General features: G+C 35.4%; 2 protein-coding genes across 6 annotated transcripts; both read right to left on the bottom strand.

Moving 5' to 3' along the window:
- Nucleotides 1-6,643: 6,643 nt before the first annotated feature.
- Nucleotides 6,644-16,010, bottom strand: LOC117233579 (insulin receptor substrate 1). 4 transcript variants are annotated; one of them, XM_033494012.1, is made up of 10 exons: nt 13,813-16,010; nt 13,158-13,303; nt 12,790-13,072; nt 12,327-12,422; nt 11,301-11,600; nt 10,186-10,577; nt 9,163-9,578; nt 8,621-9,035; nt 8,205-8,445; nt 6,644-7,995 (listed from the first exon to the last, which is right to left on the bottom strand). In XM_033494012.1, exons 1-10 carry the CDS (start codon nt 14,195-14,197, stop codon nt 7,058-7,060), a joined length of 3,612 nt encoding a protein of 1,203 aa, XP_033349903.1. In that variant the 5' UTR covers nt 14,198-16,010; the 3' UTR covers nt 6,644-7,057. The 4 variants fall into 4 exon arrangements, with proteins under 4 accessions (XP_033349903.1, XP_033349906.1, XP_033349904.1 ...); XM_033494015.1 differs by having other exon boundaries at nt 15,725-16,009; XM_033494013.1 differs by lacking the exon at nt 11,301-11,600 and having other exon boundaries at nt 13,813-16,008.
- Nucleotides 16,011-17,065: 1,055 nt separating this feature from the next.
- Nucleotides 17,066-23,609, bottom strand: LOC117233581 (piwi-like protein Ago3). Of its 2 annotated transcripts, XM_033494018.1 has the most exons (13): nt 23,363-23,609; nt 22,908-23,271; nt 21,789-22,101; nt 20,800-20,955; nt 20,286-20,484; nt 19,902-20,215; nt 19,563-19,824; nt 19,126-19,479; nt 18,806-19,056; nt 18,592-18,742; nt 18,320-18,517; nt 18,025-18,216; nt 17,066-17,928 (listed from the first exon to the last, which is right to left on the bottom strand). In XM_033494018.1, the coding sequence occupies exons 3-13, from the start codon at nt 22,085-22,087 to the stop codon at nt 17,599-17,601; spliced, it is 2,706 nt and encodes a 901-aa protein (XP_033349909.1). In that variant the 5' UTR covers nt 22,088-22,101; nt 22,908-23,271; nt 23,363-23,609; the 3' UTR covers nt 17,066-17,598. The 2 variants fall into 2 exon arrangements, with proteins under 2 accessions (XP_033349909.1, XP_033349907.1); XM_033494016.1 differs by having other exon boundaries at nt 22,986-23,609.
- Between the last annotated feature and the right edge of the window lie 644 nt (nt 23,610-24,253).

The raw sequence follows: 24,253 nt of genomic DNA, 5'->3' as shown, positions 1-24,253 counted from the left end.
TGCCATCGTAAACGGTCTGCAACGACCTCGTAAATATGAAAGTTTCTGGCACCGAGCTACTCTTTGCCCTTTTCCGTCGTATTAGCCACTCTTTCTTTGGGTCGTTGCTGTTTACTGCAACGATCCCTGGCCGAAGAAGTCGAGAAGAAACGAGGCAAGATGTCAAGAGCGCGACGAGAAAGAAGAGAAACGGCAGAGGGGAAAAGGCGGGGGTACTAGAACATAAAGAAACAGAAATGGGTATCTCCGGCCCTATTATAGGGCCCATAAAACACCTTCCTAGGCGCGTGGCTCCAAGGACGAAGTGGCAGACTTCCCTGCTTTTATTTTCCTCTCCTTTCGTTGTCGAGAGGTCGTGTGCTGCGCTCGAAATGTAAGTAGCCTCGAAAAGACGTGTCAAATATTTCTTTGTTTTATGACGGAAAGAAAATCGTAGAGGTCGTGAAAGCTTTTTTGAGCTGGGAATTTGAATTTTGAATTTTTTGTATGTACAGTAATCGTATAGTATATGTAGTAAGCGAATTTTTAGCAATTATCGAGGAAAAAGATTCGAATGGTTTCCTTTTAGGAAGAACTCGAGCAAAAGTCGATTACGATAGAATCTGGACAATTCGTGATTCGTTAAATATTGCACGGTACAGGGAACAAATGGATCACGGAATATCCGGCCATTCTTGCCGTTTTCTGTAAAGGATTCACGGCACGCGAACAGCACAGATACTCGGAGGGATGACATCGTCCGTCCAAGGATCTCGAGAATAATTGCTGCCGTCCCTGAATTCAGGGACACGGTCGCGTGGCGTTGACGAATTTCTTTAGTGCCTTCGTAATACCTATCCAACGGTGTCCTTCTAAAGATTCACCGATTCGATCCTACTGTCATCTCCAAGCCAGAGAACAACTACCGTGCAGCTTAGGCAAAAACTTGTGCCTCTACCAAATATTTTATGATTTGAAAATCACTTCGGCAAATGACGTTTATCCTGCGATCTGAGAACATTTTTTCTTTTATTCGTTCGACGAGATCGAACGATTCCGATCGATTCCACGAGAGAATTCGGTCTAAGAACGTTATTGATTCTGTCGTTGCACGAAAATCAAGACAAGGAGATCGTGTGGGAATCAAGAAGATTCAAGAAGTCGTTCAGACTCAAAACTTTATCCTATTCTCGAGAATCTACAGCCTCTCACAGCCGTGAGAGGAACATTTGCAAGAAATACGTACAAAGTGTAGACAAAATAGCGATCAAACTTGAAAAAAAGACCCGTCATCGAAAGTCAAAAAGCTTATCGCGAATCTTTATCAGAAGAAGAAATTGAACTTTTGATTGGCACGAGCGAGAGCGTAACGCCGGAATATAGATTACCGAAGCTTCGGTTTTGTCGCTGGTGCGCGCATGGCCAAATACACAAATAAGAAATATACACGTGAAAATTCCAGAAGACTATCGCGTAGCTGTACAAGGGAAAAAGCACAAAGCTGGGAGACGAGAACGAGAAGAGAAAGAGGAAAGAGAAAAGACAGGAGAGAAAAGAAAGAGAGGAGAGGCAGAGGTATACCGGATTCTCTGATCTCAGCGATTCCATCATCAACGACTCGGGGCCTAGGATGGCAGATAAAAGGCAATTGAATTTAAATCATGAATACGAACGAACCGAGCGAGTAGGAGAGCAACGCGAAGAGGAGAGAGTTTCGGATAGAAGAGGAGAGACTACGTAAGCCCCGACGGCAATCTGGTGGTAGCTTTGTGACGGTAATGGCTTCAACCCCTGGCCTCCAACCCCCGAGGCTTACACCCCTTCTCGTTTACCGGTGAACACGCGACCTACACGCGCACAACTCTCGTCAAAGTCGATTTACCTACGCGTCCAAGCTGTTGGCGGAGCCTCGACCTTTCCAGCCAGTAGGAAAATTCCGATCCCGGTGGTCCTGCCTTTGATTTACTCTCCAACACACCAATGTTTCCGGATACTCGTCGAATGCAACGAAAACAAGAATATTCGAAAATCGAGTACGGGGTAATTGCACTCGAACGAACGTAGATTTGATCCTTTTCGGGATAATCTACAGTTTCTACGGGTTTCATATGGGTATTTTAACGTCAGAGCTGTTTCTCGCGATTGACACAGTATTATTATCCAAATTCCGCGAGATATTCTAATAAATTCTCAATTATCGGTAAACGAAATGCTGACAATATAACAAAGAGATATAATTTTCAGCCGTGTACAGTAATGATACTCGTGTATAGTTCTGCGATAGCTATTTGATCTCAAGATTTGATTAGAAAAGATAAAAGAATCAGTTATACGCGTAATTTACGTTAGGTCCAAGACATCTGACTTTATTTCATACGAGATCGGCTACAGTTATTCGTCCTTTTCTTTAAACTATCGCGAGACTTGCTAAATCAGGAAATAAACTCGGTATCCTGTATTATTAGCACCTCGTTCGCTCGAATGACGCGCCACGATATAGTTTGGATGGAGAACAGGACCAGAAACAGTAAAATAATAATGTTGAAAAATACTTAATAACGATCTCACGGAATACGTAGAAATTCGTACGTCTTGTATGACGCGCGAAAGATGGAAGCTGGCAGGAATGGTAGCGTTTCTCCTTGAAAATATCTGAATCGATCTTTCCTCCCCTTGTGTAGGTACCTATGGAAGCCCGGCCACCGGCGTCGCGACGCCTACTCGAGCTCCACCCACGCACCTCGTACATGCGCAGCGAAAGTTCGGCGGTTGACATGTCAACGAAACGCTCGTAAAACGTACCGCTCCTTAATCAGCCCGACGGCAATCAGTGTGTCTACATTTAGGGGCAGTAACATGTTCTCATAAACGAGCCGTCGTTGCACCGACTAGCCCGACTGTCCCCAAATGATAAGAGGCGAACAAAAATGTAATCAGGTCGCGAATATCTTTCATTCGATATTACGTAAATTAATCTTCTTTCGAAATTGCAGCGTAAAATAAGTAATCGAATTTTTAAACTGTATTCGTAACTTAGTGATCTCGTAAATTTTGAGAAGCAGAAACAACGCCGTTAAAATAATTTCGTCCGTCGAAGAAGCTATTTAAAGTACTAAAAGGGACGATCAAGCGAAACTCGGAATAGGAAGACAAATTTCTATTGACTTTTGGCAAATTCTAGAGCATTCAGGGTACATCGGTGAGCATACCTGCGCCGTAATAACAAGAGCGTCGTGCTTGTACAGAAGCAAACAGTCTATACAAGGACGCAACAATGAATACTCGCGATACGGTACAATTTTACGAGTAGTAAAATCGACTCGTTTCCTTTCCTCATCCTGGTTCGTAATTTAGGGTATGTTTACCTGCAGTTAAGTACCTCGACGCGTCCGTGACGACGAGGACAGGCCGTCATTTGGTAGAAATAAGAAAAACACCATATAGAGTGGCTACTTCAAACGCATACAATCCTAACAATTTCTGTAAACACGCACATTTATCCCCCTTCTAGCCCTGTTGGCACGTAATTCGCTCTACATTCACCAGAAACCTCTGTTTCTCGTGAATAGGGAAAGTTTATCGTAACTTTTCGACTTAGCCGACGTATTTCCAATACTATATGTATTTACTGTGGACATTGGGATTATACGATCTTTCCGCTTCGTACCGAGACACGTAACGATAAACTAAGAGACATCTAAAGCGATGTCGCACGATAAACGAAAAATAAAATTGTCCGTTAAATTAAAAACATTGTTTTTAATTTAACGATCGAATTAGCTGCGAATAATTTAATTCGATTAAAGCTAAGCAGTCGTATCTGCACGTTATTACCCGATTATGAAAATTTCGGATAACTTTTCGTAATTATTTTCGTTTTATTAATTGGCTGATACGAAACAAGTTGAATTTTAAGTAAATTAGGGGCCGTAGATATTACATAAAACTGCGATCACAGTGTGACAGTAAATTGAATATAATTGGCACATTTTACTTATCTTTTTCTTGAACTTTTACAATAACGTTTCTTTAATCATCGTGTAAATATAAAGAATCCTTTATTATTACTTACTTAAATCTATTATACGTTCTTTTACAATCTGTCATGAAAGACGTTATTGTTAAAGTATAAAATGTTCATATACAGAAGATGTATGTCGATGACAAATAAAAACTTGGATATCACTGAAAACAAACGATAACTTATTTAAGATAAAAATGTTAATGTTCGTTAATAGTTAATTGTACTTGAAACCTGAGAGACATTGTACTAGCACAATTTCTAAAATTATAATCGTAAAAAAACTTAAAATTTCTACACGATAATACAGGTTTCTTAGAAAAAAAAACGGCAGTCTCTAAGCAAATAATCTGAAATTATTTGATATTAAAATAAATATTTGATGTATCAGTAAAATACTTATTATTAGATATTATATTTAAATTTTATATGTACATTCAAATCAACATTACTTTCCCCATATTTATACATCTTTTTGTAATGTACATCTATATATTAAGGAATCAACATTCCCCAAATTTCAGCACTAGATAACACAATGTTCATTTTGATTGAAAAACAAATGGATTGTAGAGTAATTTTTGGTTAACAAGCTTCATTTTTAAATCGACATTAAAGTATTAAAGATAAAAATGAGATTTAAAAAATGTTAAGGATGTACACGTTACATGCGATCATATTTCCTTCATTTATGACATATATTTTGTCAGCGAACTTACTCGATTATTAAAATAAATCCCGGCATACCAATTGACAGTAAATATTAAAAGTTTCGAAGAAATGAAATAAATAAAATAAGTATATTAAACGATCTATTATAAGAGATAGCGATTAAGATAATTATTTATAATACACCTAAAATTATTGTTTCCATCTTAAGATATAATACTATAAACCATACGTGATTAGCGATTAGGTACTTAAGTTATTAATTGACAAATTAATTTTCCTGACAAAAAAAGCAAAAGGAAATGTAATTTTCTCTAACAGAAAATAAATACTGTTTTCTAATACAAAAATAATAATTTCTCGCAGGAATATAACTCGTAATAATACGTTTATATATGAATAGAAATTCAACTTTCCTACTTTGATTTCTCTGTCCTTCGTACATTCGATATTAGTAGCCGATTATTTTGGAAATTTCAATAAAATTAAGCGAGACAAAAAGTAAAGAAAAACGAAAGAAAAGAAAAATCTATGATTATAAAACAATAAAATTCTCAAGTTTATAATTTGCAAAAGAGTTTATATTTACATGTTAATTATTAAATCAAACAAAACTTCTTTTACCAGGAAACTAAAACGCTATTAAAACGCGATCTATTTCATTTGGACGGACATTGTGTTAATCTGCAACAAAAAAAGATCTCGCGTATGCTTCGTTTTTTCTTTCTAAATAAAAACTTATTTTTCAACTAATGTCAGTCAAATAATAATCTTAAATCGAACAATGTACATGTTACAACAACGTTATTATACAATAATACAATCAACATGTCATTTGTTTTATCTCGAGAACCTTCAGAGGAGCATTCGAAGGAATCATTTTATATATATATACATATACACACGTATAAGTATCGCGTAATGAAGAACAGCAATATACACTGCTTTAATCATCATTAATATACGTATTATTCATTAATATATGTATGATATATCATATATATGAACATATTTCTATATATTGATGTATATTATGTTATATATATAATATAATACATATTTCCACATATGTATATATTTATAACATTATTTTGACAATGCATATGTATGCATATATACACGATATGATATAATTTATATCTGAACTATACTTAAATTGTATGCGAGGAGAAATATGTCATTAAAATCGAACTCATAAAATATCGGTAGTATTAAGAAACATTTTTCCTTTTCTATTTTTCAGCAACAACGTCTCGTTAAGACTGATTTTTAATTTATTTTTACACAACCAATCATCTCTCTTTCCAGTGGATACCGTCTTGTATCGTCCTTTACAGAATACTCTGTAAATGCGTATGTGTATGTGTGTATGTCTGAATGAACGTGTAATATATATGTGCGCACGCGCGCCCGCACATTCATCACATTTAAATGTACAAGAATGTGAAAATATTGTGTGAAACAATATTTCATTAATTCAGAATTCATATGAAAAAGCGTGATAATACGTATAATATATGTTCATTGTAAACGACGTACACTTGCCTGAAGTACAAGTTACCAGTAATTTAGCATCGATCCAACATTGGCGAACGATAAATGATTTCCTCGTGATGAGGGAACAATGCCATATTTGTTAGCTCGCACGTAGTAATTATGTTTTTGGTAGTGTATCATTGCACATTGTTGGAAGAATCCAATCAAATTCACAAAAATCAACGTGATTAGTAATAACATTAAGTTAGTCGCCATAATATCTAGAAATAGATTTAAAACCACCGATAAATAGTATTCCTTTTCTTTTTTTCTGAATTGATTACTTGTTTTATACATGTATATATTTTTACGACGTAAGATAATACTACTTACAACGTTTGCTTGCGGAGCAACTGAAACAAGGTAGTTTCAATTTCATACTTAATATCCATGCACTTCGTCGAAAAAAATGGTAAGTATAAAAAAGAGAAAGAAAAACAGAGGAAACAATTAGACTCTCCTGTTCTCCAACTCGAAAGGTGATATCAATTTACAACAATATTTTAACATAACATAATCGTTATAATGCTAAATAAGAAAATAAAGTATAACCAGTAATCTTTCGCTTTTTTTTTTTTTTTTTGAAAGTCAGAAACGTACGAAAAATAAAGCGATTTCAACTTAAAGTTTGGAACTAAATAATAAAATTTCTCTATCTATATTACTTTACATCCAGCACTCTGAACCAATTAATTTTTTATTAGTTTAGCTCGACCAATGTTAGAACGATCGATTGTCCTGTTTATACTCGTCAGAAAAGAAAGTCAATACAGCATTTTACAACACCTGACCCACACACGCGTGTTACATCAATGCCACCACTCGTACATTTAAAATAATGACAGCCTAGTTTTATTTAAGTTTAGCGAAATCGATTTCAGCGTAATTGAAGCCTTCTTGGGATGCTGACGAAATAGGTGCCACGTTAGCAACCTCAGGAAGATCTAGACTAGCGTAGTGCAAAATTTCCGCATCAATTTGCACGAAATTCTCCTTTTCTAAGGGGCTCGGCATGGCGGTAGGTGTAGGTGTGGGCGTCTCGTCTAGCAATTTGGGAGACGAGGCCCGCTTTTCAACGGTTGGCTTAAAACCAGGTAACGTCGGACTGGTGTTTGGAGACGCAGTGATTAAACGTGGTTTCGATACGTTCAAATCGGAAAACTTCTTTGTTATAGCGTTCAACGTACTATCTTGCGAGGTCAATGAGTTGTTTGATATCACGCGACTAACTTGACTATCTTTCCCTGTAGGACTAGACGGTCTATCGTTAATTATTTTCGCCAAGGTTTTATTCGCCTCCGTTACAGAAATAGAATTGATCGTGCTAACTCTACTATTTGTAGTTTCTGCCATTGTACGATCGTTACTGCGTTTAGAAGTCATATTCAGCTCTGAAGATTTATCAGTATCCTTTTGGTGAGTGAACGATTTCTCGGGTGATTGCGGACTGTTCAAGGAAAAAGGGAAAATAGTCGCGGAGGAACCTGTTGGAGTTGCCCGTGGCGGCGACGCCGGTGTACTTGCTAAACTTTCTGATTCCGGACTTCCGTTTAGAGGTAAGAAACTAGGCGTTTTTATAGGTTTATTTCCCGCTTGAATCGCGATTGGTTGCGAACGAGACTTCTCCTTTCGACTACCGGCTCGCGTCGCTATTGGTTTACGATTGTTTCGACTGCTCATATTCATATTCATATAGTCTTGTTCTAAACTTGTTCTTGATTTAAAACTCATATCAACATAGTCGGCAGGTGGGCGCCGTGGAAGATCGACCGGTGCTGTTCTCGTGGCTCCTAAAACATAAATTATATCTACACGTTAGACGACAATTAAGTTTATTTATTGAATACATATGTTTTAAAGAAATATTAAGTCACACACGGTGTTATTGAAAATCATTAAATATAAAAGATAAAAATCACTTTTATTTTTTTAAGAAGCTATGATGAAATGGTTAATTAATTAATACATATATACATTTGAAAATTGTTCAATCTTTTACCTGGCGGTCCGTTCGATTGCACACACTCTTCTTGCATAGGCGATGCAATTTGCTTAGGACTTGTATCGGATTGTGACCAATCCTCCATTACACCATCCATTCTCATGTATGGTCCTTCTGCTTCTTCCACCGGTTTCAAAGTAGTAATTACAGGTTTGTGTATGGAAGCAGAGGACGATACATGAATGTGACTATGATTCTGATTGGCAGTGATTGTATTGTTATTGTTATTACGATTAATCTGAAAAAATTTGAAGAAATAGGAAATTGAACAAACAAGAATTAATATAAACGTGATAATGTTAAATATTCGGCGAAAAACAAATTAATTTCACAGGACAATCAACCTTAAAAATATCATGTTAATACATGCAATATTAAAATATATAAATTAATTAATTTCAGTCCAGGAATACCTTATTTATGCGGCTCATATCGACGTACGGGGCAGTGGTCGACGACGGAGGTTGTCCAGGAGACATATCAACGTAGGAACTGGTGTCGGTGGCAGTAGAATACGAATGCGACTGAGATTGCGACTGCGAATAAGATGAAGGTGGTGAATTGAAGGTTGCAGAAATATTGGGTTTCGTGAAGTCCAATTCCATTAGGTCCTCCATTCGTTCGGAAGTTATAGAGCAACCGGAATTGTGTCCCCAAGAACTCGATAACAATGGCGCTGAGTTTGATTTATTGGAACTCGAGCTTTCACAACCAACTGGTAACGCTGCAGTGACTACATTCGCTAACCTGCCAATTTCAGGTCTCTTAGATCTGCTGCCTACAGAGAACGCTCGTACTCGGCTAGCTTCTTGTTGAGTAATGTCCAATCTATCCAAAACAAAAACCAGACAATCATGTCTTCCATCGATACATTTCGCCTATCTTCGTATAAACAATTTCTTTCCAATATCTAACACTACGTAAGATTAATAGAATCAAATACGAAGTTTCGTACCTATTTTTGCGATGCCTGTTTACAGGTTCTGGCCGAGACCCGATGGAATAGGCTCTTGCTGGTCTAGCTTGCAAATCCTCTCCGGGTGGAAGAAAACTCGTTACTTTGTCTAAATGATACTCGGAGAAACGCAAATCTGTACTGGGTGTACCAGATGTAACGGAGCAACTACTGCCACCATGCGACAAATCATCGGCAAAATGGCCATTGTGATTATGTGAAGGATCCATGTCGACGTATCCGTTGTTTCCAACGGGTGCCATAGGTACGTAACCTTCTGGTAGAGTGTTTGACTCTTCTACAAGGGAAGACCCTCGTGAATGCGAATATCCTGTTCCTGAACTCATTGGCATGTAACCACCGCTGCGCCCAGGACTTGATCCAAAAGGGCTGCACATTTCTATATAGGAACTTTGCTGTAAACAAAGTAAAATTCCGCGCGTTATTATTTCGTCATTTAGCTATCATCGTCAGATGATGCAATATATATGTCATAGTAATGATGCAATTTGAACTTCAATTCTTAGACACGTTATCATTTGTTTACTTAATAGTAGAATCTCGTGTAAGTAAACAAAATTACGAATTATTTAATTCATTATTTCAAATTATACTAAAAACAACTAGAGAACGCAACAACAATAAGTGATAAGATCAGAGAATCGTACTTTTCATCGTCATTTACAAAACTAATTCTTTTTTCAGTTTCGTTTCGGACGTTTAGATTTTGTTAAAACAAGATTATTTATAATCAAAAATTTTCAAGAGAACGTATAAAGTAACAGAACTTTGTTAATCTGTGCCAAGAATGACCAAAAACATAAATTTAGGCGCTAAGAATAGTTAATCATTCATCGCTTAAAAGTGACTCATATTTGTAGGTTTGCATAAGCTACATGTGAATATAGAAAACGTATTCGAACAAATATACATAATGCCTTTACTTAAATAAGATGATTGAAGTTCGTAAATTTATATAACTATTGTATTTTACCTATTCTATCAACTCTACCAACGACCCACCTGAGAAGGAGAATGCGACTTGAAATTTGGCGAATATTTATGATGCGAATGCGACGTGGACCACGGAGCATAATCGTCGCCATTCTCCTCCAGAATAACAGGTTCGTCAGGCGTTAAAGAATGACCGTATCTCGAAACGGTACCCTCTTCCAACACATTTTCGCCACCATCGTCCATTGAAAGAGATGATCCCGCGGAGTCTGTGGAGCATGCACCGGAAGCAGGACTGATAGGCATCGAAGTGATCGGTGGTGAGTAGGATGCGCCTTTTCCGTACATAGAATGCGGTCTCAGAGTACTCCTAGGATGACTTAACAGTGATGCTGGATGGCTCTCGCTGGTGGTACGAGCCCTCGATGGTAAACTGTCACACCTGTCACGCCCGTTTGCACCTAGAAACATATTAGTCAGACATGTTGTTGCAAAATATTCAGTTTAGGGAACAAAATTCGAAAAGCATCCATCCTCCCAGCATAGCAGCGGTTAGTTCATTTGCATAGTCAAATGATTCCATAGATCTGTATAATATTTATGCATATTCAGGTATACAGGTTGTTATTTATTAGAACATATATTTTAGATCAAGCAATAAACAGTGATCAAAAAGATGTATCCAAATGATTGGGATAGTGAGACGAAATATATGTATACTTCGAATATGAAAGATGTTACGGAAAATATAAGAAATAGACAAGAGAATAATTTCACGTGTGAGGAGGACCGGCATGACGGTAATGAAAACACCAAGAAAACACATCATTGAGACTGAATGCTGTAGGAAATATTCCATCGATTGTGTTGGCACGCTGAAAGAAACGAAAAGGGAAGCGTTACTTCATTATGAAGTATCGTGCAACTAATCGCATGCGAGTAGAAGCTTGCATTTCCACGGCAACGCGATGGTCTCATGGAGAAGTAAGTTATATATGACGCAACAGGAAGTAGTTTCAATTTCGAACACATCTGCTTGCGTATTTGGATTCCCATAGAAAGGAAAAAGTATAGAAAGAAGAGGGAATAGAAAATAAAATGGGAAGTAGCAAGGCAGAGACACTGAAAAAGAAATAAAGAACATCTCTTGCTGATTTATCGTACAACGAAACAAAAATACATACAGCGTAAAACTGATCTTTTAGATGATTGCATTTGATTGATAATGGCAGCTAAGGGCAGCGACAAGGTTCTCTGATGGGATATTGTCGCGGTTGTGGTTGTGGTGGTCACGGTAGCGGTCGTAGTGATGGTAATAGTGGTGGTGATGGTTGTTGTAGTTGTACTTGTTGTAACATGAACGGATTGGGAATTATTGACGGAATGGGGATGACTCGCTACCGAATGACGACGTCTAGTGGTAGTGGCACAGTTGTTATTAGTCGAGGCAATCCCAGCAGTCCCAGCCCCGGTACCAGCAACGACTGCAAACCATACAGCTCTCACTGTCGTACAATTACTTTTCTTTTTCCATATACTTTTTGCAAAATCTAATCGACGTGATAATGATTGAGATTCGATCGAAAGATTTTTATTGAAGAAAATAACAGTTTATAGGTATCAGAACATCGTAAACGTAAAAAAGTTCCTATGTAGCAAAAATTATCGTTGATCAATCTTTAGAAATTGAATAAATTTCTACTTCAAAGAATGCAATACACATTTGTTTTTGTTCTACTTGGCCTCGTTAATATGTATGTTCGCCAACGTCATATGTATGGTATTGAAACATATTGTGCAATACTAGAAACTACCATTCGCACACGGTAATCAATAAAATCCTGTTTGTTTCGCCGACAAATTTTTCGATTAACAATCTATCACGATTATCGTGTAATTATTCGGTTATCCTATAAAAATTTGACCAAAATATTTTTAATTAAAAAACTATAGAAAGTAGTGAAACAAAAATCATAGAAAGAAGTTAGAGGTTTTTCTTGAATTTCATTTAAATAAACATGAACTTCTTTTTAAACAGAAAATTCATTCGTGTAAAAATAGAAGTCTTTTAATAGGCTGTACGTATGTATATGATAAGAATACTTTAACAACAAATTTGAGTATATTGAATCATAATCGTGTTTGTCACCCTTTGATGCCCACATCTTATAAAAAAAAGAAGCATACAACTGCAATGACAGAAAACAGACCCGTGATCGTATTGCAAGAAGAGGTACTCTGAGTCTGATTAGACTGCTCCTGTTCTTGAAGTTGATCCACCTGCTCCTCGTGCGTCCTGTGTTCCTCTGTAATACCCGCAACCCATTTGTGTTATTCTAAGCTGAGTTTTCAATTGTATATTTCGTGATTCAGCCGATATTTCGAGGCATGTAATGTAGTGCAGTTATAGTTATGGTCTGATATAAAAAAGAAAATCAATGTCTTGGACAATTTACACATAGAAGCAAAAGGAATTTGTAGGATGATTTCTGTGCAAAGGAGCTTCTGCGTAAAATGTTCAGTATTTATAAAAAAAAATCGAAACATCAAAATATTATAAATATATTGTTAAAGTATTTACATAATTGAAAATATACTCTGGAGGTGAGTGCTAAAAACCATAACTGATATTCTCTTAAAGTATAAATATGATTTATTAAAATTCAGACTCACCTAATGGCGAATTATGAAATCTTTGTCCAGCATGTCGTTGCAGCACACCAATTGGCTTGCTGGCTTCGGTGGCAGAGGAACTGCGAATTCTTTCGCGTGGCCCCACATCATCTTTCTTGCTACTAGAATTGCTCATAGAATTCATAATAGCAGCATGCATATTATTTGCTATATTATTGTCTTCAGCTTCCATCCATAATTCACCGCCACCAGTAACAGCTGAACGACCTACTTCCATGTAGAAGATACGTTCCATATATCCGCATCGTCTGATACAAATTAACTGTGGAGCAAAGGTTTCGCATTAGTCTTTCTTCTTAAATACACTAAATCTTAGACTATGTCATCCGTTAAAGTAGCATGCTTACAGGGAATTCTATAGTGTCTGAATTATCCTTTGCCCCGATTTTCACTAGGCTTAATGTTCGGTCAGTTAAACATAGCCTATAGGGGCCATGAATATTCTTTCGTTCACCTAGTCCTTTTTTCTGCATTGTAACTTGCCATACATGTTCTGAAATAAAATATTACATTTATGCCTCATCATAATTAATAATTAATAATTAATAATTAATAATATATAACATTGTAGAATCAACAATGTGTGATATTGTATTTAACCTCATTATAACACTGCATAATATAACATATAACAAGATTTCCACATTTTATAACAATTGTTTATAAATTATTACAGCATATGTCTTTTTATTTTATACAGAACAATACAGTTTTATATTTCTCACAAAGTATAATCAGCAATTTTCTAAGCAATTATTAAAAATATATTCGGAAGAGATAACAAAATATTGAAAAAACGTTCTTCTCCTACTTATTAAAGGCAATGACGCATTTGAAAAAACAAGTAAACAACTAGACTTATAGTTCAAAATATGACACTTCAACGAAATTGGTATTCGTAAATAACGAATGTTTGTTTGAAATTGTTTTTCAACGCGTGAATCTCGCGTTTCGTCCTTAATATGCGGCCTAATTCTAATTCAAATCATGATAGCGCATTACCAAATATAGGCCGAGGTTGCTCTCCATCAGCTACATCTCCGCTCTGAAGTAAAAGCATCGCTTTCAGCCATTCATCCAATTCTTTCTCACTCTCCAGAATCAAGCAAAAGCATTCGTCTTTCGTATACAATGCGATAACATGTTTATGTTTGGTGTCCATGCGTCTATTAATATTGAAACAGCTGTTCAACAAGATGCTGCGCTTTGGCGGTTGCCTATTTTCAAATTTCTTTTTGCTATCGTAATATTCGAGACACGCGGGATATCCTGGTGCCTCGCCACGCAGTACAAAGAATTTTTTCTTCTGCGTCTTTAGCTTCTTCACGTGACCGGAGAGAACAACGGGACCTCCTGAAGGGGAGACTAAACCTCTGCTCGAAGACATCGCGCAGTGACGATCGAAAAACCCGTTGTCGCCAAAAATTTTGCGTCTTCTCTGTCGACGCGTAATATTGTACCATTTAAATGGTATAGATGATCAATTCGTTACGCATATTTTACTATACCCAAACATACTATGTCAATAGTTCATTGTGGTAGAATGCGTGTTCCCACCCACGTTGTCAGAGCAGCAGCTCGACTCGAAAGACACACTTCCAACTTTTGCACTGGAGAAATAACACCATATAGATATTTCAATCGGTACAATCATATATCGCTGCTTCTATCGGCGTAAGAAAATTCAAAGAACGTTTCTGTAAAACCGCACGCTCGTGTTGCTGTTTTTCTCTTAAACAACGTGTAGCCGTTCTGCTTTTAACGTGGAGAGGTTGTCGTCGATATCGTTGTACTCGAAGCAAGCCAATGGTGAAAGCACGTGTCGGGGGTAAATAAGCAATAACACGCCACCATAGTGCATGTGCACTCAATGTGTACTAAGGGCGTCGCACGGGTCGGCCTCTTCGATGCGATTCATGCGAGCATTTATTATCGAGTAACCACGTTTACTAAAGTCACGGAATTAAGAAACAGTCCAATCCACGACGAAAAATCAACAACTCTTCGTAAAGTGAATTTCTCGGTAAACATAGAAATTATGTACCTCTTGACGAGATTTCTGCGATCACGGTTCTCGTTGGGTTCCACCTGTCACGCGGCTTCGTCTAATTTCGCCCGCCACGGTTCGCGGTTCGCGTGGTATCCCAGGACGACAGATTGCATGGAATCTGAAGCGGCCTGTATACGCTAGCATTTACATATTTCGCATTTGCAAATATGTTGATTTGGAAATTACTCGGAAAAGTGGAAGTATCATTGATCCGGGATAGAACCGCAGGTACACCTGTTTATCGCGTTGAATAATACAATTTATAACGTTGACCAGAATGGTTGGCGCGTATACACAGACAGGCATGGACACATATAAAGAAAGGGTTGTATACACGATGATACTGACAATGAGAGACAGACACACGCGGGTGTTTTCACGTGTACACGCAGCAGCAGCAAGCGAGCGCGCGCGCGCGCTTGTGGTCGCTTGCTTGTTTGCTCGTACGTTTAGAGGAAATACGTAGAGAGGTAGAGAAAAAGAGAGTGGGACAGGCGATGCACACGTAGGTGGGTGGTTGAACCCCTGTTATCACTGGTAAGCGCGGTTTAAAGGCGGCCTGGTTCGGATAAATAGGCTATTGTCAAGGGCAGGTGAATTTTTTCATGCGCAATAGTAGGCACATCAAAACACGGCAGCATTCCAGGTCGATGCGAGAGAACGCACTCCTCTTCCCACACCCTTTATACATATATCGAGCACTTTGCGGAAACACACGAATGGAATTCACGATGTGGTTAACAACACTGTATCATCATGCACGACGTATCCTGAATGCGAACTCTCGATCAGGCATACGCAAAATCCGTTCACGACAATCACATCTGCTTGAGGTGAAAAATTCGGGTCTCCTTTCGTACCCACCATCCCTCTCTCCCCTTTCCGCCCGCGTGCAAGCGACAAATACCGCGTCACTTGGGATCACGAACGCGTGCTTTGACTGTTTTCTTTGATAACCGAATTAAACATCACTCGATTCCGCGGTTCCTCTCATACACGTCAATCTTCACGATTCAATGACACGCACGTATCTTCAACTTTTTTCCGTCGCACGCCTAGACAGCTAAATAGGCGCTCATGTCCATCTTGTAAAGGTCATGTGTATGGTAAGCTCCGCAGTTGTAAACAAGATGTACGCAGGCGCTAACCGCTCGAATGGCGGCGACGGCGGCGACTCGATACGCGATACGCCACGACCGTAAATACACATACGTATGTACGTATTTACGTACACATGCGGTTGTCTCTTTTGCAGTGGCGTAACTATTGTGTCGACTAAACACCGCATTGCGGTGGATCCTTTCGGAGCTCGTTTAAGTTGCGCTACATTCTTTTCACAAATGTAAGTTCTCGATGACTTGGGTTAACCTCTGACTATATCGATCAATCTATTTTTATCATTAATACCGATTGCTTGTGAATTTTTAGTCAATTGAATGCTTGTTTCACATTTATCCTTTAAAAAAGACATTTCATACATTGTCTGTGATATTACGTCTATTTGAATACAATGAACGATAAACAAAGAAACAATTATAACAAATATCAATGTAATGGAAAATATGCAAAATATTATGATGATATAATTTTTAAATATTATCATTTTTGTTACGCCATTGCTTTCTTTAATGTCCCACACTGATATACCGCGTCATAATATAGAGACGTGCGCTTGCATGAACATGTATGCATACTTTCAAGTCAAGGTGGACGACTATGGATACACGCATTTTGCTCGCATCGTTCTGGGTATTGGATCCTCATCGGCAGGGTCGTTTGTAAACACACATAAGCAATTAAATAAATTCCTTTATACTAATGGACTACTATAATCATTTTTAATACAGTGTTGAAGAACAAAATATAATTCTTAATAAAAAGTAATGCATAATATTGCACAACTCGAAAAAGTAAACACGGACATGGTTAAATTTGCATGAAATCAAAAGGTAAACATTATTCATGTACTTTAGTGGTTTTATTATAATATGTAGATTAATGAAGTACATGTTTTACGAAATAAACGAAGTACTGGATATTTATACACAAGGTCCAGAGTTCGTACTTGCCCAAGTCTGAAATTTTTTGTCCGTGATTCATATCGCGTGTATGGTGATTCAGTAATTATTCAAAGCATTAGCCTCACAATATTCGTATATTCTAAGGGATATTAATAAACAAAATTTAAATAATTAAGTATACAAATTATATTTGTAACAAAAATATAAAATATTTGTTTTTATTGTTGAACAGTTCAGTTTAATTTTATACATAGTAATTGAGAAGTATTTATATGGACATGATATAAAATTTCTAAATTACATTTTATGTATATATATAAACTATACTTATCCAAATATAACATTATATTTATGAATTTGCAAAATTGCTATCTTTACCCCTGACAATGTTTTGGTTATATTTATATAGAGTGAAGAAATATTACAACTTACCGATTAAAACAGCTTATTCAGCAGTGGTTTTAATACTGATATTATTGTCATATATTAATATATGACAGAAAAAATGACTTAGTAGTACCTTACAAAAAAATAGCTTTACCTCTTCTATAATACTTTTCAAGTTTATATGTCAGTGAAACATGAAACTATATTTGTGTGAACATATTAAATCCCTTATATCAATATCAGTCTAATAAGTACTTATGATTTATACTAAATCATGTGGCATCCAGATCTGATTAACAACATCCTAGGATGTTGAGTCATATATAAAACTTACAAGTAATATAATTTATCGGCAAGCGATTGATGTGGTTCTAGCTGTATATTTTGACCAATGAGAGAAACAAGCTTATGTGCATATTGACAAGGAGCTGGAACTTTTATAGTACCAGGCCAATTATAATACAAATGACAAAGCTTATACGTTAGTCGTTGTATATGTTCAGGCTTCATATTTCTACTGTCATATACAACGATATAGCGAGTTGGTGATACTGTTCCTTGACGTATGTTTTGAGAAACTAAGAAGAAATCGTAGACATCTGGTTTTGTTATGTAATAATCCACAATTGTTCCTGGTGGAGGGTTCCTCAATCCCGAGCTCTATAAATAAATATAAATATATCTATAAAGAAATATATATATGATTAAGAACTATAAGTTGTTAATATGTAATTTCCTTCTTTCTTAGGCACTTACAGATTTCTCAAATATCCGGGTATTAATGCGTTTTTGGACTATTATTACAGTTAATGTTGGTTCGTAATTTATTTCTATAGCTTTAAATGATGCTAATAGCTGTTTTACCTCATATTTGACAACAATTTCTAATTGTCCATCGCTAACTCCATCTCGATATATGATAATACGATCTGGGTAACACGTATTACGCTGCAAAACAAAATAATAATAATATTTACAAATGTATTACAGATAACTAGTATACAGAATATTAATGTATGTATATATACAGTGAACGTTAAAGATTACTTACTCTATAGTAGGCTTTTACAGCCGAAATTAAACATATTTGCAACATATCTACTATTTCTTGACGTTTACCTTGTATACAGATTTTACTGTGCCAAATTGTCAATAGCTGATCTAGGCTTGCTACAAAGCCTGCAACACTCCCTTTTAATTGGCCATTACCTGCATGATATACATCTATACCGCATATCATGCATTTGTCCTAACATATTGAAATTTTGCATTTATGTTCATTTCTTTAAATTGAAATTATAAATATGTATGTGAATCTCATACCATAGGTATAGTTAAAGCCCAAAGTGCTCCACCCAGCTTACACATAACTTGTAAAGCAATTTTTTCTGTTATGCTCTTTAATTTGTCACCACGAGAAATAGTTCTAGACATAATTACTTGAGAAGCTATAGGCATTTCTACACAGCATACTCTAGATATTGAAGAATATATTTTTAATATGGAAACTATAAAACATGCGTATAAACTGTTTTACCTTTTTACCGCAGAATATCTATCAGTTCTGTTTGTAGGAAACACAATAACCATTAGATTAGCCATTTCTTGGAAACTCTTTCTTAGTGCTTGTACATATGTTTCAATTCTATCGTCTTTTAAGCAAACCATCTGTGGGTCTCTAACAGTCATACCCATAACTTTTGTAACATTTTTGAACATACCAGCAAACTCTCGTGTACATCTTGTATCTTTTTGGCAATACAAGATGAACCAATGATTCAGATTAGGCTAAAAATATCATTATATTCTAAGTGTCACTATCAAATTATTAAATATGTAATATATAAAAGTACCTACAATTCTAAAAGGAGCATTTCTAGATGCAGTTGAACCCCAATCTACAGGACGATCAGATGAAGGTGTAAAGTTTGTACCTTGACCAAAGGAAACGCGCTCAGAATTAAGAACTCTGCCTGTAAATTCTATTACATCAGATTCCAGATATAAACCCCACTCAGCTAATATTCCCCGTGGTACATCATTATTTTGTATTTCTTGCACAAAATGTCTAATTATATCACGTCGGGCATTGGGAGTCATTTGAGTCACTGCCATGAGATCCTTCATAATTCTAAAATCTGAACGAACACTATTGCTCAAACTTGCTAAGTAACATAGCTCAGGAACCAACAATATCATTTTTTCTTGTGTCTACATATAAAATTTGTACAGTGGAATTTGAGACGGACTAAATGACATTTATATTTCATTGCTTGAAGAACTTCATTACTTACCTGACCAGTAGATGATCTAAATTTATCACAATGAACTAAAAGTGGTTGATTTTTGTCTTTTATCTCTATATTCCAATGAAACTTATAATAATTTACTAAAGAAACTTTTTCAGTTCCTTTAATAAATTCATATGTTGGATCTTTATCCCACGCAACGTCATCAACACGATAAGTTTTATTATTATATCTTGTAAAAACGGATAACCCAATTACTTCTCTTACAACAGCATCTTTGAAATTCGGTTTACCTCCGAAGTTGATCCTGCATCGTTGTATTTTACGATGAAATAAAATTAACTATAATATTACATTTTTTATGAAATTATTTGCAATTCTTACATTATATCACGTATCGTTTCTGTACGCATAACACGATGCCGTGCATCTATGCATAATTTTAAACCCCCTTCATATGCAGTAATTGCTGTTGCAAATCCTGGCCACACTTCCAATTTATGTTGTGGTATAGGATGTATTCCCTTTGGATTAAAATTATGTTGGCCAATGCGAACTAAACTAAGCGATCGTAAAACACGGCCAAGTAAAACATTGAAAAATGGAATGTTCTCAGACATGGTTTGTTGTTTCTTATATATTACTTTTAATTCCACTTTTGACTGATCCATAGGATGTATAGATTCAAGGATGGTTATCTAAAAATTGCAAACCATATAAATCTATGTATGTGTACTTTTAAAGTCTCATTGCTGATGTATTGCTTACATCCTGCTGTAACTTATGCGGTAAATAGAGTGTTACTCCATCAAATACTTTTGTTCGTCCAAGTGCTTGTAAATGTTGATTAAGAAGTTTTCTACGAAGTGGTCTTGACTCAATATCAGGATTAAACTTGACTTCATAATTGAACAACCCTTTTCCAGAATTTAATTTGAGGCTTATATAATTACCACTTAACTGTACTCTAAAAATTTATTGCTATTTTCTAATTTGTTTCACTTAATTTTGTTGTTATTATTTACTTTATTATTACAGGTTATTACAGGTATCTTTGCAATCATTAAATACAAAATGATCAAAATCGACAGTATAAACTGATTACTCATTTTCAAAATGGAATTAATGTACATGTACTTGGTGGCATTTACAGTCGTGTTCTGAAAACAGAGCCTTATATGCAAACTCTTCAGTCTGTATTTTTAGCATATTTTTTAATGAGGAATTATCTTTTGATCATATCATAATTGCAGAGACATCTTGTACATATATCAATACTTACGAAGTTCCACTTGTTCCTTGTCGACATTTTGGTTTAAATGCTGAATATGGTTTAGATATACTTGTTGTTTCTTGTATTGTTATATCGGATAATTTACCTAATACTCCTTCATCATCAAAAGATTGTACAGCAATGTCTGATTGTTTTTCAGCTAAGCTATAAAAATATATTTTTATTTCGTTTTAATAATATATATACTTGTAACATGTATTTTATGTTTCTTAAAGCATATTTCGGTAATTATATAGAAGAGAATATACGTCACTGATTCCAATCACTTTTAAATATGTACATTGTTGGGAAGACAACTCTCAGCAACTTTTTCTTAAACATATAATTGCCGCTTGGCTTTAATTTGAATTATTCATAAAACCACCTTTGGTACTTTTTATTTTTGGTCTGGGTTAGATTAATCTCTTTATCCTTAAGGTAGTTTACGGTTATCTTAATGTACAGACTTCATGATATTATATACATAGCTAAACTAATTATGTGTTAAGTTCATTTCTTACATTCTTGCATTTACAAATTAAAATGTGATACGTATGAAGTTTATATTATGAATGCATCTTAGCAAAAACACATCTATAATATCATCAGCATGTCCATACATAATGGCAAATCAACTCTAATCTAAGATAAAAAGTAGCAAAAGTATTTTTATGAATATCTCAAAAAACTAAACCCAAGTGGCAGTTGTATGTATAAGAAAAAGTTATTCAGCATGTTGATCTCAACAACATATTTGAAAATTATTAAAATTGGCGAGGTATACCCTTTTCTTAGATGATCCTTAAACTGAGGAAAGAGACTTGTAAATTTAAATGATTTTATTAAATAATATATTAAATGATTGATTCTTAACGTAACAAATACATTTTTGTAATTATTACCCCGAAGGTAGTATGATATTATACTATTTTTGGAAAGATGAAAATACATTTAAAGATATAATTGAAAATAATATACCTACAATTTGGCATACATACCCAGCAGCTTTAGGTTTGTTGATTGACAACTCTCTACCTGGTCTAGCTACTTCTAATGGTTTAGAACTTGATGCGCTAGCACGTAGCATTGTTTTTAATGTGCTTATTAAATTACCTCTTCCATGTCCTGTTTTAGAACTGGATGGTATTTTAGTTGGATTAGGAACATTATATTGTGTTTGACTTTGACTTTCTGATAATGATCTTATAGCTGTATCTCTAGATTTTTCCCTTTCTTTCATGAGCCTTAAAAGAATAGCTCCTCTTCCTTTACCAGTTTGCTTTCCCTGATCTTCCATTTTTCATATATATACTGTAATATAATTTAATCTTGTTTTACATGAAGGTATCATAAATAAAAATATCAAAACAATTATGATAACTACATATAATAATCTCGCATGAGAACTTCCACTATTGTGTTTTTTAATAGGAAACAATTCAATAATTCAATAATGAAACATAAAAATGGGAAAACTGAAAATGTTAAAAAAAATTTCAGCGCAAGTTCCTTATGAGAATTTTTTTTGAGTATAAAGCTTTATGACAGAGTAAAATATTGAACTTATACTCTCATATATCGATTCATAATTTAATCAAGATATGAATAAAAGAAATATATATTTTATGAAATTTTTGTGGAAATTTAAATATATTATATAAGAATACTCAAAAAATAGACACATACAATTACTCGTAAATTAAATAAATACGGAACGAACTCTGAAAGCAAGACACGTGTAGTGAGAACAAAAATTGTTTAAAAAATAAGTTTAACATTCCGAATATTGTTTATGTAACGATAACAAAAATAAATTTTTAATCCATATCGATTTTTATTTTTTATTATTTATTTTATTATTAAACAACATTTAAGCTACTTCAAATAATTATTTATAAAGAATACAGGTTAGCTTTTAATAGGAAGCAATAAAATTATGCTGAATGCATTATACATACATGTTTCATATACATATCATATTAATTTGAAGTTATGTTTATGACAAAGTTTTGAAATATATCTATTCTTTTTCAACGTGTTATTAAGATGCATGAAAGAATGATAAAGGAAAAGGAAACAAGATATAAAATGGATAGATAGATAGATAAAAATTTTACCTTTACTAAACAATATGAGTATATAAGAAGAATCCACGTATGAAAATGCTTTGAAAACTAGTGTAAAACAGTACGTACTTGTCGCATGTTTTTCAATATGTGCCGCTACTTTTTGTATACATATAATGACAGAAAGAAAATCTCTGGCAGTTAGAATGTGGTCACATGGTCACGGTCACGGTTGTTTTCATATAAACAGGTCTCACACTCACATACAGAAGCAAGTACAGGAGAAACACTTGACATTCAATGTTTTTTTTGTGTCCCACGTTTTGGGGGTCACCTGACTCCCCATATCGCTTCCGTCTCACATGCGACATTATCGATTCAGCATAGTAGTGGGTTCAATTAAAACAGAATTTTCCTATGAAACTATAAGTATGGTCAGAGAGGAAATTCTCAAAGAGGATGATATAGAATATGCCAGCTTGTGAAGGAAGTGTATAGAATCCTACACTTCGGCATCTGATTAGAATGGTAATTTCGTGCAGAACCTATTACATTCTTAACATTTTCCGATTTTAACACGTCCCGATTGCATAAACAACTTTATTATTATTAACAACTCATTTTAGAAACTATTAAGTGAAACTATTTTTTATTTTGGAACTATTAAAGGAACTAAAAGTCTAAAATTCTTAAACAACAATCTTTTTAATGCAAAAAAGTGCGAATTTTGCAATCTATAACTTCGACTTGTCTCTGCTTGCTTAATGTCAATGGAAATAGTAACGCACGAGAAATTTCGTAATAAAAAATAAAAGCCCGACTACCAATTATACAACCGTCTGGCCTACGTGGAGGTGCAACTTACTTTTTAGTGGCTGGTGATATCATGATTGATGGCAAGCTCGCGATCGCGACACCTCCGGTGTGAAATACGGAGGGGCGATAGAGGCAAAAATTCTTAAAGATTCTATCGGTAAAACAGCGTCGGTAAACTGATGTTACAAATATCACGTCCCATCGGCGATAAAATCACTAAGGAGTTGTTTGTAATAATTCCTATGTTCGCAGCAGAATATCGTAGATGGCGTAAGACATTCTGATTTTTTGACAGATATTTTATAACATGAGACACAAAGTTCCATTTAATGTCACGTATATCCCGTCCTTAGTCGACCGTTATACTTACGTATTTATATTTATTATGCAAATGTGCATGCGTTATTAAACAAGAACACAGGAGGTCTATATGCAACGTTCTCTTTCTATTTCTATAGCGCTTTTTTAGCTCGCTCACGTACTCTATCTTGATACCTCTATGGCCGAGGTCGAGATCGATAATTTGATAGGAGGTCAAGTTTTGTAGGTCATTTTATTAGCCAGTGTAGATTTGCTGACCT

This window comes from Bombus vosnesenskii, unplaced genomic scaffold (genome assembly GCF_011952255.1).
Source record: "Bombus vosnesenskii isolate JDL3184/JDL3185 unplaced genomic scaffold, Bvos_JDL3184-5_v1.1 scf7180000013297, whole genome shotgun sequence".
Classification (NCBI taxonomy): Eukaryota; Metazoa; Arthropoda; class Insecta; order Hymenoptera; family Apidae; genus Bombus; species Bombus vosnesenskii.
This window is presented reverse-complemented; position numbering and strand designations above follow the sequence as displayed.

What these genes read in the sequence shown, in the direction of transcription:
- LOC117233579 (XM_033494012.1), bottom strand. Translation starts at nt 14,197, where the DNA reads ATGTCTTCGAGCAGAGGTTTAGTCTCCCCTTCAGGAGGTCCCGTTGTT. An exon ending in AACAGGCATCGCAAAAATAG is followed by an intron (nt 9,036 to 9,162) that starts GTACGAAACTTC and finishes TGTTTTGGATAG; the next exon opens with ATTGGACATTACTCAACAAG. An exon ending in GCAATCGAACGGACCGCCAG is followed by an intron (nt 7,996 to 8,204) that starts GTAAAAGATTGA and finishes TTTATGTTTTAG; the next exon opens with GAGCCACGAGAACAGCACCG.
- LOC117233581 (XM_033494016.1), bottom strand. Translation starts at nt 22,087, where the DNA reads ATGGAAGATCAGGGAAAGCAAACTGGTAAAGGAAGAGGAGCTATTCTT. An exon ending in CGCATAAGTTACAGCAGGAT is followed by an intron (nt 20,216 to 20,285) that starts GTAAGCAATACA and finishes TGCAATTTTTAG; the next exon opens with ATAACCATCCTTGAATCTAT. An exon ending in GAAATGCTCCTTTTAGAATT is followed by an intron (nt 19,057 to 19,125) that starts GTAGGTACTTTT and finishes TGATATTTTTAG; the next exon opens with CCTAATCTGAATCATTGGTT.